The sequence below is a fragment of the Spea bombifrons genome, chromosome 8, assembly GCF_027358695.1.
Source record: "Spea bombifrons isolate aSpeBom1 chromosome 8, aSpeBom1.2.pri, whole genome shotgun sequence".
Classification (NCBI taxonomy): domain Eukaryota; kingdom Metazoa; phylum Chordata; class Amphibia; order Anura; family Pelobatidae; genus Spea; species Spea bombifrons.
Window position 1 is genome coordinate 32,517,981 of NC_071094.1, and position 14,236 is coordinate 32,532,216.

At 36.2% G+C, this 14,236-nt stretch overlaps 1 protein-coding gene across 1 annotated transcript; it reads right to left on the reverse strand.

Annotated features, from left to right (window-relative positions):
• Positions 1 to 4,780: 4,780 nt before the first annotated feature.
• Positions 4,781 to 9,447, reverse strand: SLITRK4 (SLIT and NTRK like family member 4). The gene is made up of 2 exons (XM_053473406.1): positions 8,971 to 9,447; positions 4,781 to 8,305 (listed from the first exon to the last, which is right to left on the reverse strand). The coding sequence occupies exon 2, from the start codon at positions 8,258 to 8,260 to the stop codon at positions 5,750 to 5,752; it is 2,511 nt and encodes an 836-aa protein (XP_053329381.1). The 5' UTR covers positions 8,261 to 8,305; positions 8,971 to 9,447; the 3' UTR covers positions 4,781 to 5,749.
• Positions 9,448 to 14,236: the final 4,789 nt, after the last annotated feature.

A 14,236-nucleotide genomic window follows, 5' to 3' on the forward strand; every position in this document is an offset into this window, starting at 1 on the left:
TTATAGCAGCCCAGGGGGGAATTGACTCCCTGCCTCCTTTTTGCCAACCACCTTTGCATTGTTTCTTTAAAACAAAAAAGAAAATATGAACATTTAAACGAATAACTATACAAAGAGAGTCAACAGGCGCACCCTTGGCTTCCTCCACCTTGTTATGGTATGGGTTTAAAGTGTTGGGAGGACAGACCCAAGGTCACTGAAAGGCGCAAATAGAAATAATTTAATCAATATTGTGTTTTACCTAAAACCAATTCACAACAGTATCTGCTGGTTGTTCAGTGTTAACATGATATATACTATAATGAAAACTCATATTTTTTAGTTGCTCTACTTGTGTTTTCCTTCAAATCACTTAGACCCATGCTAACTTCAAATAAATATGTAACTTTATTCACAAACTGCTGTTTTTCTTTCATTGCATCAAGATATGATATTTGTACTGGCATGTTCCTATTAAACACCAAAAATACTATATATTACATATTTATAAATATTTGACACTCCATGTTTTCATTGTAATAACTCATGTCTAAAATGTTATTGCGTCCATAAACCAGGATTTAGGCCGTTCTACTATATGTACATCTATCAATTATTCATTCACACAGGTCTGTAATCTGATAGAGGATATCTCCCCATTAAAAATGAACATTATACATTTAGTTTGATTACACTTACCAACAAATGTTTTCTAACTTGTTAATCAAAAGGTAACGTGATGCTTTACATTTCATTAACGTTAATGGTCAGCTCAGTTAACCGGCAACACTAAAAGGTATCAAATGGCAGGCCAATGAGTAGCAAACCCGGGCCAGGATCTCCTGGAATTACTTAATAGCACAATTCACTGTATATGTTGCAGAAATGGCTCAAAATTAGGTGCCCTACCTAATATTCCTACTGAGATCTCCAAACAATTGAAGAATAAATACTACTTCTTAAGCCAATTACTTTATCTTGGTTTTTTTTCATACTTTGTATTAGCTAATGGCAGCTATATAAACAGTAACTATTATGTTGCCATTGGTGATTACGCATAAAATGGAATTTTGGTATAGCATTTGAAAAATGTTCTTATCACCATAGCAACCAATTAAATATTCTTGCTGATTGGAACATTTTGTTGGTTACTATGGTGATGACTTTTTTCACAAGAAACACTTTTTGTATATGACCTCCATTGTAGAAAAGGAGATTCTTATGATAATCATATATAGTATGGAATAATATGGAAAATAACATCTCTTGGGGTGTACATTCGCTATACACTAGATAAATGATACTGGCAATCAAATGTATCTTTTTTCTATGCTTAATACGTCAATATAATATATATATATATATATATATATATATATATATATCAGGTAATGGCAGGATCACTTATAATAAGCAAACATGTTCTTTGTTATTTGATTTCATGATTACTTTTCAGTAAAATACACATTAACTAGTAACCTTTCACAACCAAAAACTTCATTGCTAAGTCACTGGTATGACGGTCCCTGCAGTGTTTAAAGTGTTAAGCTATCATGGTCATACAAATGTAACAAAAATATTTTGGCACTTGTCACAATACTCAAAGCAGAATGGAAACTGATCCCTTGCCTGTTAAGTATGCATTATGCACTGATCTACAAAACACCAAAAGGCACGCTGCTGGACAGATTAGCTAAAAATAGACATAAAAAAAATACTCTTTTGTATTTTATGAGAATCTTATTTTCCATGATTTTTTTCACCATTTGCCAAAAGGGACTTGTTCATGCCAGAATGACATTGCTGACATGCAATATAGCTCTTAAGAGAAGTTGTAGGTAAAAGCCTGGCAAATGTTTAGATTGGCAAACTAACAAAAAAAGAAAAATTGAATGTGCTCTATTTCCAGGTTTTGCTGAATAAGATGCTTTATGAAGGTCCCCTGTGTTCAGTGCCCCAAAATACACTGCAGATGTATTGCATGCACTTTTAGTTCATGGTGGACCATGGATGTGCACAAGAAGACTTCCATGTGGCTACTGTTTGGCCCCTGATGCTGTCTAGCTCTAAAATAGGGAATGGTGGGCAAGGCATTAAATGGTAAGGTTTTAAATGATCTTGACATTAATCAACAGAACAGAAAATAGCTATGGAGTATGTTACTATATATATATATATATATATATATATATATATATATATATATATATATATATATATATATATATATATATATATATATATATATATATATATATAGTAACATACTCCATAGCTATTTTCTGTTCTGTTGATTAATGTCAAGATCATTTAAAACCTTACCCTCTGGCAAGATTAGGCCCCTCAAAGGACATGATTCACTTATTATATGTTAACTAACGATGTATTTTATAACATGTCAGTGAGTCAAAGTACTTATTAATTTGAATACCCTAACTTAACAATAAAAGAGAAATTGGTTAATCTTTACCTTACTAAGCTGTATAGCCGTATAAAAGATATATAAAGATTGGAGCAGAAATAGATTTCAAAGACACAGAATCCCTGCAGAAAAATACTGTTTCTGTCATTATTTAATTTACTCATAGACAGTAAAACTATAAATGAACAGTCTGTATGGCTTAAATTGACTTATACATGTTGTAATCCAGGTAAATTGTATTGCTGATCTTGTATACCAGGCTTTCATTAAAATCAGGCTTCTGTCAGTGACACTAATTTAGTAGATCAACAAAAGCAGCCATTTTTGTTTTTTGAGAAATCAAGTTTAAGAAATAAAGATGGAGGGTAAATTAAAAATGTATGGGCTTTATTGATTTTGTCATTGTCCTCCTTGTCCTCTTATGAAATTAGGGATTCAATACATTCCTGGGTTGTTTTTTTTAATCACTAATAGGGGAAAAATAGCAAATTTTTATGTTTTTTTATGATTAAGCTAGAGATGTTTTTTGACTAAAAGAGCTATATTTAGACTAGATACTTATAGTAGTTGCTTACAATTTTTAAAAAATATTTTCTGGTAAATGTGGTGCTAAATATATTTGGTTAGAAAAAACAATTAAATAGAAAAATAAACTAAAAAGAAAAATCGTGATACTGTTTGTCTAATACTCCACTAAACATAGCTTCATAATAAACCAATGGAATCATACAAATATCATAAATAAACATAGATTAATTGATTGTATTAAAACTTAATATTGATAATTAAAAATATTTTCAAAAACATGAATTTCTTTTTTACTGCAATGTGCATGTGAAACAAATGTTTTTCTTAATATTTAATGTAAAAAAAATGGAATCCTGGGTGGTTTGAAGGAAAACATAAGGGAAAAAGGATTCTGTTGCAATATTTGGAAATGGGTCTTATCCACTTGGACCATTACATTTGTTTCTAGGGCAATAAGACCTCCATGTATTTTTTTATACTTAACCCCAGTTGCATAGCACACAGCAATGCATGAATGGTATTATGTTCATTTACAGAGGACCCAACACTGCAGCATCACTGCCAACATCTACAGTGAAGGCAGAGCACCCACTGGCACCTACTATCACAATAAAGCATTTTAATATGACAAAATCACTCTAAATAGCAACAAAGCAAAAATAAATGCCATTCACACATCAAAAGAACTCTGAACTTTGAAGAAGACATTTGTTCTTGGCAATAGATAATCTTTACACTGCAGTTAGATAAAGGTTAGTCACAGTAGAAATTGTTTCCTTTATTTAAAAATAACCATTTCTAAACATGTTTTGTTTATTTTCTTCAAGATATTCCACAACAAATGAATTTCAAAATTCCAAAGGAAATCTTGATGTGCCCACCATACAATAATGATGTACACATCATGCAATATATATATATATATATATATATATATATATATATATATATATATATATATATATATATATATATGCCAATTGCTTTTGTTTGTTTTTCTTTTCAATTATAACAACTTAATCCCTGTAATACCTTCAAAATAGCCACCATGTTTTTAAATTTGAATATTTTTAAGGCTGGTATACACAATTAAAAAATGCAGCTAGCTTGTGGAACAATATTCATGCTGGAAAAAATATAGTACATAGTGTGAAAAATCTAAACATTGTTACAAGGCAATGAAACATTATTTCTTTGTTTGGTGGTAGACCATACATGTAGAGCTTCCTAAACCAATGTTGGAACTAACTAATGGAGAAATTGCAAGTTATTGCCATGTCTTTTAGAGATTAATCAATGTATCATTTTAGAAATCTAAAATGGTAAGGAATTTTGTAAAGTATTTAAGAAGCCAGTCATTTCCAGATTAATTGTAATCTTTGTCAGTTACCTTTATGGCCCTACTCTAATGACCATTAAAACTCAACAGACACTCACTTATTTATTTTTTTATGTCACCTCTTATAATTCTCAATAAAGTAAGCCAACAAAGGATATATAAACAAGCTTTAACTAATTATAAAAAAACTAGAATATAACCAGGTCTACTAAAACATATATAAAGGTTCTGTTTGACAGAACTGCTTTACATTTTCTTCTTCTCATAATTTAAGGAACTGCATGAAGTAAATGAACCAGTTTTATATTGTTTCCATTGCCACCACTTTTATAGCCACATAGGGGATTTCTGCCAATATAAAAATTCAAAGAGGTTAAACGACTGTAGGGAGATGATTTATGATCACTGCAACTGATAGATCACTTCAACAACAGCAAACAAAACAGCCTATACCAATTCTGTTATAAAATAAAGAAAATAATACAAAATTAGCATTCTTGAATTCATAACACTGTAGCTCAACAACTTTTATTTTTACCTGATCACATTAAATCAAGTCAAATGTACACATTTTATTTATCAGTTTGGTATATCTGAATGTTTAACTTTAAAGATTAATGCATTGTGATCACAGAAACAAGTCAGGCATTTAAATATATATTAAGGATTACATAGATTTCTATTTAGTATACAAAGTATTTCATATATATATGAATTCTATTTAAAAAAATATTGTATGATCCGCTCACATAGCAAGCATATTGGGAAAACCATTGCAATCTTTTTAACTGCAAATAATGATAATGATTTTTTAAAATATTTTTAGCTTAATTCAAATCACGTTTTTTTCAATTCCTTTTTTTTTAAAATAAACATGATATTTATATATTTATATATATTTATTCAATTTTAAGTGTTGACAAATATGGTTCAAGTGACTTAATTTATTTCAAAGGTTTGTAAAGCGTGGCATACTGTATTAGCACATTTCAACAAGAGAAAAAGGTCTTACATGTTGCTGCATTACATAAACTCGTATCCCCTTGCATGCTTTGTAGGCATCTGATCAATTTCAACAATATTCAGACCTACATAACGATCCTCATATTTCATGAGCCATATCCATTTGGGAGGGGAGCTATCTGTGTGCAGCAATCACCAGTTTTTATTTAATAACCAATCACATGAAGAAAGTAGTTTGGGGTACAAAATATACAGGAGATGCCTCTTTGATTGAGGTGAATTAGGTTTGTCTTAATATGCATCCCTTTGGCAGAAGTGTCTGGTGAAATCCCTAGATAAATCCAGAATGTTGAAGCTCTGAGAAGAAATCCCCACAAGTGGAATTCTTCAACACTGGCCACCATAACCAAACGGACCATCTGCATGTATGCCTGTATATAATATATGGAAGGTAAAAGTCTAGAAAAGGCACTTTCATCGCTGAATAATTCTCTGTAATTGTGTTTACATGGCATGACCTACATTTTGCTCAATGCTGTTTGTTCTTCAAGGACTTGTAAATAATCAGGTGTGCCTTGAAGTTTAGCTTTCAATTCAAAATATTCACTTTTTCTCTGTTCTACCACAATTTTACTGTGGTTTCCACCTATCAATGATTTCTTGCTTTTTTTGTCTTGTAGCTTTTCTGGATAATGTATTTCAAAACCACTGACTCCTATACTGCTATATTCTTTTTTGCTTTCTAAAAAATTCTGAATAAATAAATTTGAGTCTCTTCCTGGAAAGAATTCATCCATTTCATCAATTGTGCTAAGTCTCTTTCTAGAATCTCCATGTAATAACTCTTTATCCTTCTCACTTAAGTTCCTTAACATTGTTTTCCCCCCTTGGTGGTCAGCAAAATGAAATCCTACTTCAGAATCTTTAATGCCACATGTATGACTTTTACTCATCTGCTCAATCGTCTGTGGAAAAAAGGTCTCTGCAGATATTCCATCCATCTTAAGAGCTTTTTGGTCCTGTTTTCTTAGCTGGAGCTGCATAGAACTGCATTCCTGGTTTCCAATCCCTTCGTGCTTCACTGATGGTTTTTTATTACGTCTCAAGACAAAAACAAGAAGACAAAATGCGACAAACACAGTTAAAATAAGCACTACTAAAATACTGAGGATCAAAATAGATAAAGGTACAGGTCCACCTGGGGGACTTTTCATAGGACCCAGTGGAGTGGTTAACGTTACAGAAGGAATGGGGCTTGTATACTGTGTGGGTGGTTTGTTAATCAGCTTTGGGCAAAGAATTTCATTTTTTAGTGATCTTAGCTCAATATTTGCAAACTGCACAGGTGTCTCACATTTAACCTCTTTCATGACAATTCCATCGCTCAGTTTTTCAAGCCAAAGTTTCAGAGCTACCAAATCACAAGTGCAGTCCCAGGGGTTTCCTTCCAGATCAATCTGAGTCAGTGATCTGAGTTGGTCCAGAACGCCACTTACAGGCAAGTACATGAAATGATTATTCCTTATGTTGAGCCTGGCCAAAGGCACTCCAGAAAAAATATAAGCTGGCAGGCTTCTTAGGAGATTGTTATTTAGATAAAGCAACTGCAGGTTTGGCATTGAGTCAAATGTCCCACCCAAAATTTCTTTTATGACATTGTATTCCAGGTATAAATACTGCAAGTTGTGCAAACCAGCAAACATTTCAGGACTCAAACGCTCAATTTGGTTTCCATTTAGATATAGCCTCCTTAGATTTGTAAGATTCAAGAAGACGTTTCCTTGAATAGAAGTCAACTGGTTGCTCCCTAAGTGGAGCAAATCCAGACCCTCAAAGTCTGTAAAGTCTGAGTGCTCCACCTGCTTGATGTAATTTCCATTAACATGCAGTTTCTTTGCATTCACAGGTCTGGGGTGCAGTTCAGCCATGGACTGTACATTTCTTTCCTGGCAATTAACACTTAATCCCAAATCAGAAGGGTGTGTTTTGCAAACGCAGGGTAAGGGACAAGGAGAAAGAGGAGGGATTCTGGTTTGAAATGAGACTATCTGGCTCAGGCTGTGGTTGGAGACAGATTTTCCAGACACTATTCCAGAGTTCTTGGATGGATTGGTTGTCTTCGGGGGTTTAGTAACCAGCCGATGCAGTGATGTTTGAGCAGTGTTCCCACCAGGAGTGGTGAAAGTTGTCTCCACCGAAGGGGGCAAAATACGCACATCAAAGTCACTTCCAGTGCCCATAGAGCACAATTCCTGTTTATTAGTCTCTTTTAATAACCTCCCATACAAATCACTTGGTGTTTCACAGATAGCTTCTCCAATATAGATATTGTAGGGCATATTTTCCAACCATGCCTTCAAGGGCAATAGATCACAAGTACAATTCCAAGGATTATCCTCCAGCTGCAGCTCCACCACCCTGCCAATGTGCTCCAAGACACCTATGTATGGCATCTTCTGGATCCTGTTCCCTCTGATGTCCAAATGAGTTAAAGAGGCAAATCTAAATATATTATCAGGGAGATAGGAAATCAGATTGTCGTTTAGAATGAGGACTTTGAGCTTGTGTAGTTTATTGAAGGCTCCACGTTCAATATACTTAATTAAATTGTAGTCAGCCTGGAGATACTCCAAGTTTTCAATGCCCAGGAAAGTGTCAGCCCTCAGGACCTTTAATTCATTGTTGTTCAAGTGCAACTGTTTTAATGCACTTAGCCCCTGGAATGCCCCTCCCTCTATGTTCTGCAGTTTATTGTTACCCAGCTGCAAGGACACTGCATGTGTGAAGTTGAGGAAAGTGTTAGGATACAAGATGATCAGTAGGTTGTTCTGAAAGTTGAGATGATAGAAATTAGACAGAGGGGGTCTCAGTTGGTTTGGTCTGTACACTGCCACCTTCTCACAGTTGACATACATCACATTCTCCACTGACAGGCAGGAGCAGACATTGCAGATCTCTAAGGACAGCTCTGAGTCCGGGTTGGTAGAGGAGATTGGGGTGGAGAGGAACAAGAAAAGCCACACAAACATCTTCTGGCAGTGACAATACAGTCTCTGGCTTCTGGAGAAAAACGTCTAAAACAAACAGAAAGACTCTCTTAATTATCAGCAACCCAACCATGTCATATATGCCTTTCCAAGTCTGTGCATGTATAGCTGTGTATGAGATTATACTGCACATGTATAGACTGGCGCATACACACTGCACAGTCACATACACATAGATACATACGTACACATATACATACATTTACATTGTACATATATACACAGCTTATCTGTGCAGGCATATATTTCTTAGTGGCACCTGTCTTTTTAAAATAATTGAACAAGTATTTAAAAAACTCACTTCGGTACTTCGTTGTGTATATGTGAATATGTATATATATATATCAATTTGTGAAAATATATAAATATTACACACGTATATTATGCATGTATACATTTAAAGAAGTTCACATTTTAATAGATTATATAGATGATTTCCCTTAAACCTCGCACTTAAACTTTAAAATGCAGTGTTCTTCATTACCCTGCGTGCCAGTCAGCCTTACAGCTATTTCCACCATGGAGCCCATGAAAGCTCCTCTCTCTCTCCCACACATGCCCCCTCCCCAAGTCTCAGAACATACAGTACATGCTGCCCCCGTGGTATGGTGCCATGAATGTGATGAGAAAGGAGGAAGGAGGAGAGGGAGACAGCACAGACATAGCAATGGGTCAGTGTTATACAGCAGTACCTATAATATCAATGGCAAATGCCTGAGGTTTGCGATAGTTCTGATTAGTACCGCAATGCTTTGCCGCAGCATGGTCTCTTCTCCTGGGTGCTCCTCAAATCAGATCTCTTTCTTGATGAGCTTTGGGCTACCGATCACGCACTCTGGTGCTGCCCTGGTCCTTCTGTCTGGACAATATGAAAGAAGGGTCCTGGCTTCCTCTTGTGTCTGTGTCCCCTTTATGCAGAAGCAGGTAGCGTTACATAAGAAAGTGGTACCCTGGAGTCAGATGATGCTTACTGGGAGAGCGATCTGGGGATTCTTCAGTTTGCGAGGTTTTCTCCTGTCTGAACTGCAGAATGGGGTAGGGGGTCCGCTCTGTCTAATCGGTTGGTATATGGTGGCAGAAGGGGGGGGCAAATCAGGAGAGTCTCCGTTGTATGAAATGAGCTCTAAAGCCTTCCAGTCAGATGGTTTTCGTTGGGATGGCTATGCCGGTAGGCAACTATAAGTCTCAGAATGAGGGTCCTTCCAGTTAGATAGCTGCTGGATGTGTCTGGTGGTTAAGGGAGGAGGGGGAGTGGGGGGGGGATCATTTGCTGCCTATGGAGGACAGATCCCTTTTTTCCACCGATCAGTCACAAAGAGTCTTCATGAAATAACCCTTCAGCTTCTAGATACAGACGAGAAATGCCATTTTGAAACCATGGAGCCAGAACGATAGCAGTCACAGCATCTGAACACAAGATAACACTGCACAAAAACTCATTTAGGATTTCCTTTCTTCTTAAGGTACCAGCCTCGACACCTTAAAAAACAGATCTCACAAAACGAGCCCGGTTCCCCGAAGAAAGTCCCCGCAATTTTCTGAGCTCTGCCAAAGCATGCTTCGATTTTCTTTACAATGTACGATCATTATTTTAATTCTCTAATCTGCACCGACCCGGCAGAGAAAGATAACGAAAGCAGTAATTAGCCTAGATATTTGATGAAAAGGGTATCCACTTGATGGAAATACTGGATGCTGCCTTGCTGGAAAACTGGACTTGCAAAGGAGGCGATCACCTTGTTTAATGATGCTGGTTTATCCATCCATCAGGGTTATTCCTTCTGTAAAATCCCACTAGGAAGCAACAGAAAAAAGGATTTTCCCCTGAAGGTCTATTTGCTTGCCTTTAAAATCCGGATCCATGTAAGGAAATGTTCTGCATTTTCTGATTGTCTTCAAGAGATCTGGACTTGTGCTCCTGGAGCTCTCTCTGCCTATCACTCCCTCCTCTCCATCTCTCTCTCTCTCTCTCTACTCTCTCTCGTTCTTTCTCACTCTCTATCTTTCTGCCTCTCTCGCACCCACTGACACGCATGCACACGCACACAGCGCACAATCACACACAGACAACCACACCAGTAACACCTAGAACGTATCCACAAATCCATTAAACTGCTGGTAACGTGGGGGAGCCAGTTCCGAAAACCACCTCTAAATACATTGTTCTCAATGCCAGGATAGAAAAAAATGTAATTGATTAAAGGCTCCTCTACAGATCCACTACTAGATCATCACAGATTGTTCCGATCAATCATTATCGATGCCATATTGCTGGTGCTGCTGCTGAGTTTTTCTGGATCAAAGGGCAGAGTCGAACTGGAAGTCCACCTGCTCAGCTTGCCCCGCAGGTGTTTGGTGATCATACCTCATACAATGAACAGAACATTGGTGGGGAAAAAAGGTATTTTGGGTACATACAATCATTTTATTTTCTAGTGCCATGTGCTTCAGAGCAATATGCTTCAACATGCCTCTACAAGCCTTGATTCCCCGAATGCCACACTTACTGATGGTGATTTTTGTAAAATATTACAAAGTTGCAAACGACATTCTCCATCTCTCTCTCTCACTTTCTTTATCTCTCTCTTTTCTTGCATCTCAGCTTCAGATGATGTTAAATGCAAAGGAATGTAGAGCAATAAAAAAAATGGTCATACCTGCCAGGTCTGAGCAGCTCTATTGCAGTTTGGATGCTTAGATCAGGCCATTGCAACCTGAACATATGGAAATAAGTGCATATAGGCGTTGATTTCACAGATTATCCATAGTATCAGTGATATATCACACCCTGGCAGGAATCTTCAAGATCAAATGCAATCAAATTCCAATACAGGCACATTACAGAGGCTATCATTAATTTATTTTTCTGTATATATTTAGTTAATTTTCATATAAATAAAATCAGATTTAAACCTGGACATAGGTGTTTATAGATTACCAATCCATTAACTGAAGTGATACTGATCATAGCATTTTCAGTTACTGTAGGTTTATTTTGATGCTTTAGATTATGTTGACACATTGAGTTTTATCTCTTTGGTTATCTCAAATGTAACCAGCATTTTAACCCCAGCCTCCAGAGTATCAGCTTCTTGTTACTATGTTCACCTCCAATGAAAACTACCTTTGTAATTTAAATGCCTGCACTTTAATTCAATTGAATTTAATATTTGTATTATTTTGTTGATGACATCACATGAGACAATATTGGATGCAATTTTGATCCCATATTAATTCTACCAAAAATTGTTTATAATCCAACTGGGACCATTTCATATCAACTGTCAAATGTTTCATTTCACTCAGGTATCTCTAGAAATATTTTTGAACTACATATTTTTTAATAATCACCAGAATATACACTGTAGCTCTACTTGGGAGAAATATTTTACATTAGACACTCTCCATTAGCTACAGAGCAGGGATATGATCAAAGCTACTCTGCAGATAAATTCTGCAGCAAGCAGACATCACTGCTTCAAAATATCACATAAAATAAATTAGATTGATTCAATTAGCAGGTGTATTAACAAAAAACTGGAGAAGACATTTCTCTTAAATCTCTAGTGACATCATCTTTCTATTTCATTATTTTTTTAAATGATCCACATTCTGATTTGAGTGAAGTAAATTATTAAATGCAAGAAAACATACATTTTTTTTCCAATTATTTTAAACAGATTACTTAAAACAATATATTTATTCAAACTGCATGAGAAAACAAGAATGGTGATAAGAATGCATGCAATATTTATTGTTTATAACAAGGTACTTATGTGTTTTCATCTTAGCTTTTCTTAATCAATCTCAAAACATATAAACACATGAGTACAAATAAAACAACATATTGTAGAAGGTAGTCAAACCCCTCTAACAATGAAGCTACTTGACAGCCAAAACATATAACTGGCACCTGCTTTACATAAGCATTGCTTTACTTCACACCCACAGTGCCATCTTAAGGCTCACAAATAACCTTCTTTAATCAAGGTCTCATTGTTGTGGTATTTGATGTGTTTTCTAAAACTGCTATTGTACATTTATACAGTATATAAAAATCACACACTGCGTGGGTCCAGAAAATGGTAACTGTTGCAATTAGCACTGTCGTTGAGTATGTGCTCTTAGCAGGTTGCCATATCACAATGTGCTTTGTAAGGATCGTGTTTTCTGATAGTCTTATAGTTTATATATATCCATGTCTCACTGTGTTGTGGGTAATCATAAAATCGATTGGAAGATCCCCCCCCCCCGCTCATAGAAATATAGAATTTGACTGCGGATAAGAACCATTTGGCCCATCTAGTTTGCCCATTTTTGCTGATGTGAGACTGAGATCTTAATCAATCCTTGATCTTGTCTTAGATTCGGGATTGCTTTATGCCTGTGATATGCCTTTTTAAATCCCTTGACTGTATTAGACTCTACCACCTCTTATGGGAGGTTGTTCCATTTATCAACCACCCTCTCAGTAAAGTAAAACTTCCTCACATTACATCTAAGACTCTGACCCTCTGGTTTTAGACTGCAGAACTGGATAAATCAACTGGTACAAAACAAAGAACTATGTAATCTTAACTTGATTAGGGAACAAGGGAATGTACAACGTTAAACATCCCAGCATATCAATATAAAGAAATAGTAAAATAATCTACTTTACTAATTTAATAGGGACAACTAATTATAACAATTATACGGATGTAGATAAATCAAAATATTAAGGCATACAATTTTTTAATCAATGATATTCATTACACTGAAGCATAATAGTGGCCCGCAGCAGAAAATATTGTCCATGTCTTATTATTTGATCACAGCCATTTGATGGTTAACCCATTGCCTGGCCAAATCAAAAGGTTTTTGTCTGGAATTTTGGACTCATACAATACCTACTGCTCAAATATAATACATCACGGTATTGTCAATGCCATGTTATGTACATAAAATAGATGGATGCCCACGGATGCCAGAAGGGCCAGAGTGGACCTTGACTGGGATGCCGAGTAGGGCCAGGCCTAACGGCATTTTTGGAGTTGTGAGGGTGGCGTTTTGGGAGGTTACTTAAGGGCAGGTGCCATTAGGTTAGGGGCCATTTGTGTGTCACCCTACCTAGTGTAGTTTGTCCCCCTCCTTTCCTATTGTTTGTGCTGTTGGTTGGGGGATTAATTTTGTCACATTCAGGGGCTTGCCAAGCATCTAGACGTGAATGATCTGGGGAACAGCATTTGGTGGCATTTCGGTCGGTGGTTCCATGCTGTAGGTGTTTCGGGTGCCTCGGGTCTGGGGTTGGGCATCCGGGTATGTGTTCCCCTGTGCTGGTGGTACCTGGATCGCCTGGTAAGCTTAGGGGGGGGTCAATTATTTATGTTATTTATTGTGTTAGTCATTGCCCTGTTAACACACCTAGTTTTGGTTTAGGTTGGGTGGCAATGGCTTGGTTAAATAAATCAGCTGTGGCCTTTTAAACCCCAATTTTGGTGTTGTGTTAATTATTAGGTAGTTAAACTGGTTAGGTGGGCCTGGTCACTGGAAAAAGATGTCATATACTGGTGCTTTAAAGCTGTCAATGGAAGCTGTACCATGGCAAAAGGACACCACCTCTTCACTATGATATGCATTAAAGTACACATGATGGCTGGAGTGCCCCTATAACTTTGTCAAGTAACATCTAACATTGGGTATAAAAACTAGTTATGTTGCAATATTTGTAAAAAAAAAAAAAAAAAAAAAAAGTGTTTTTATAACCATATCAACCAAATGGAAAGGTTGCGTCAGGACTATTTTTCAAATTTTGCAACAGCATCATTTTTCATACATAACCCCCAATATATCACTGTAAGAGGCAATTTCAGTTCTCATTGAGTTTGTAAGCCACTTTATCTTTGCCAATGTGCTGTTTGGGGCTTTTTGTTTAATGCACACTACTAAATCTTTAGGGCTGTGAACCAGAGCTAAACC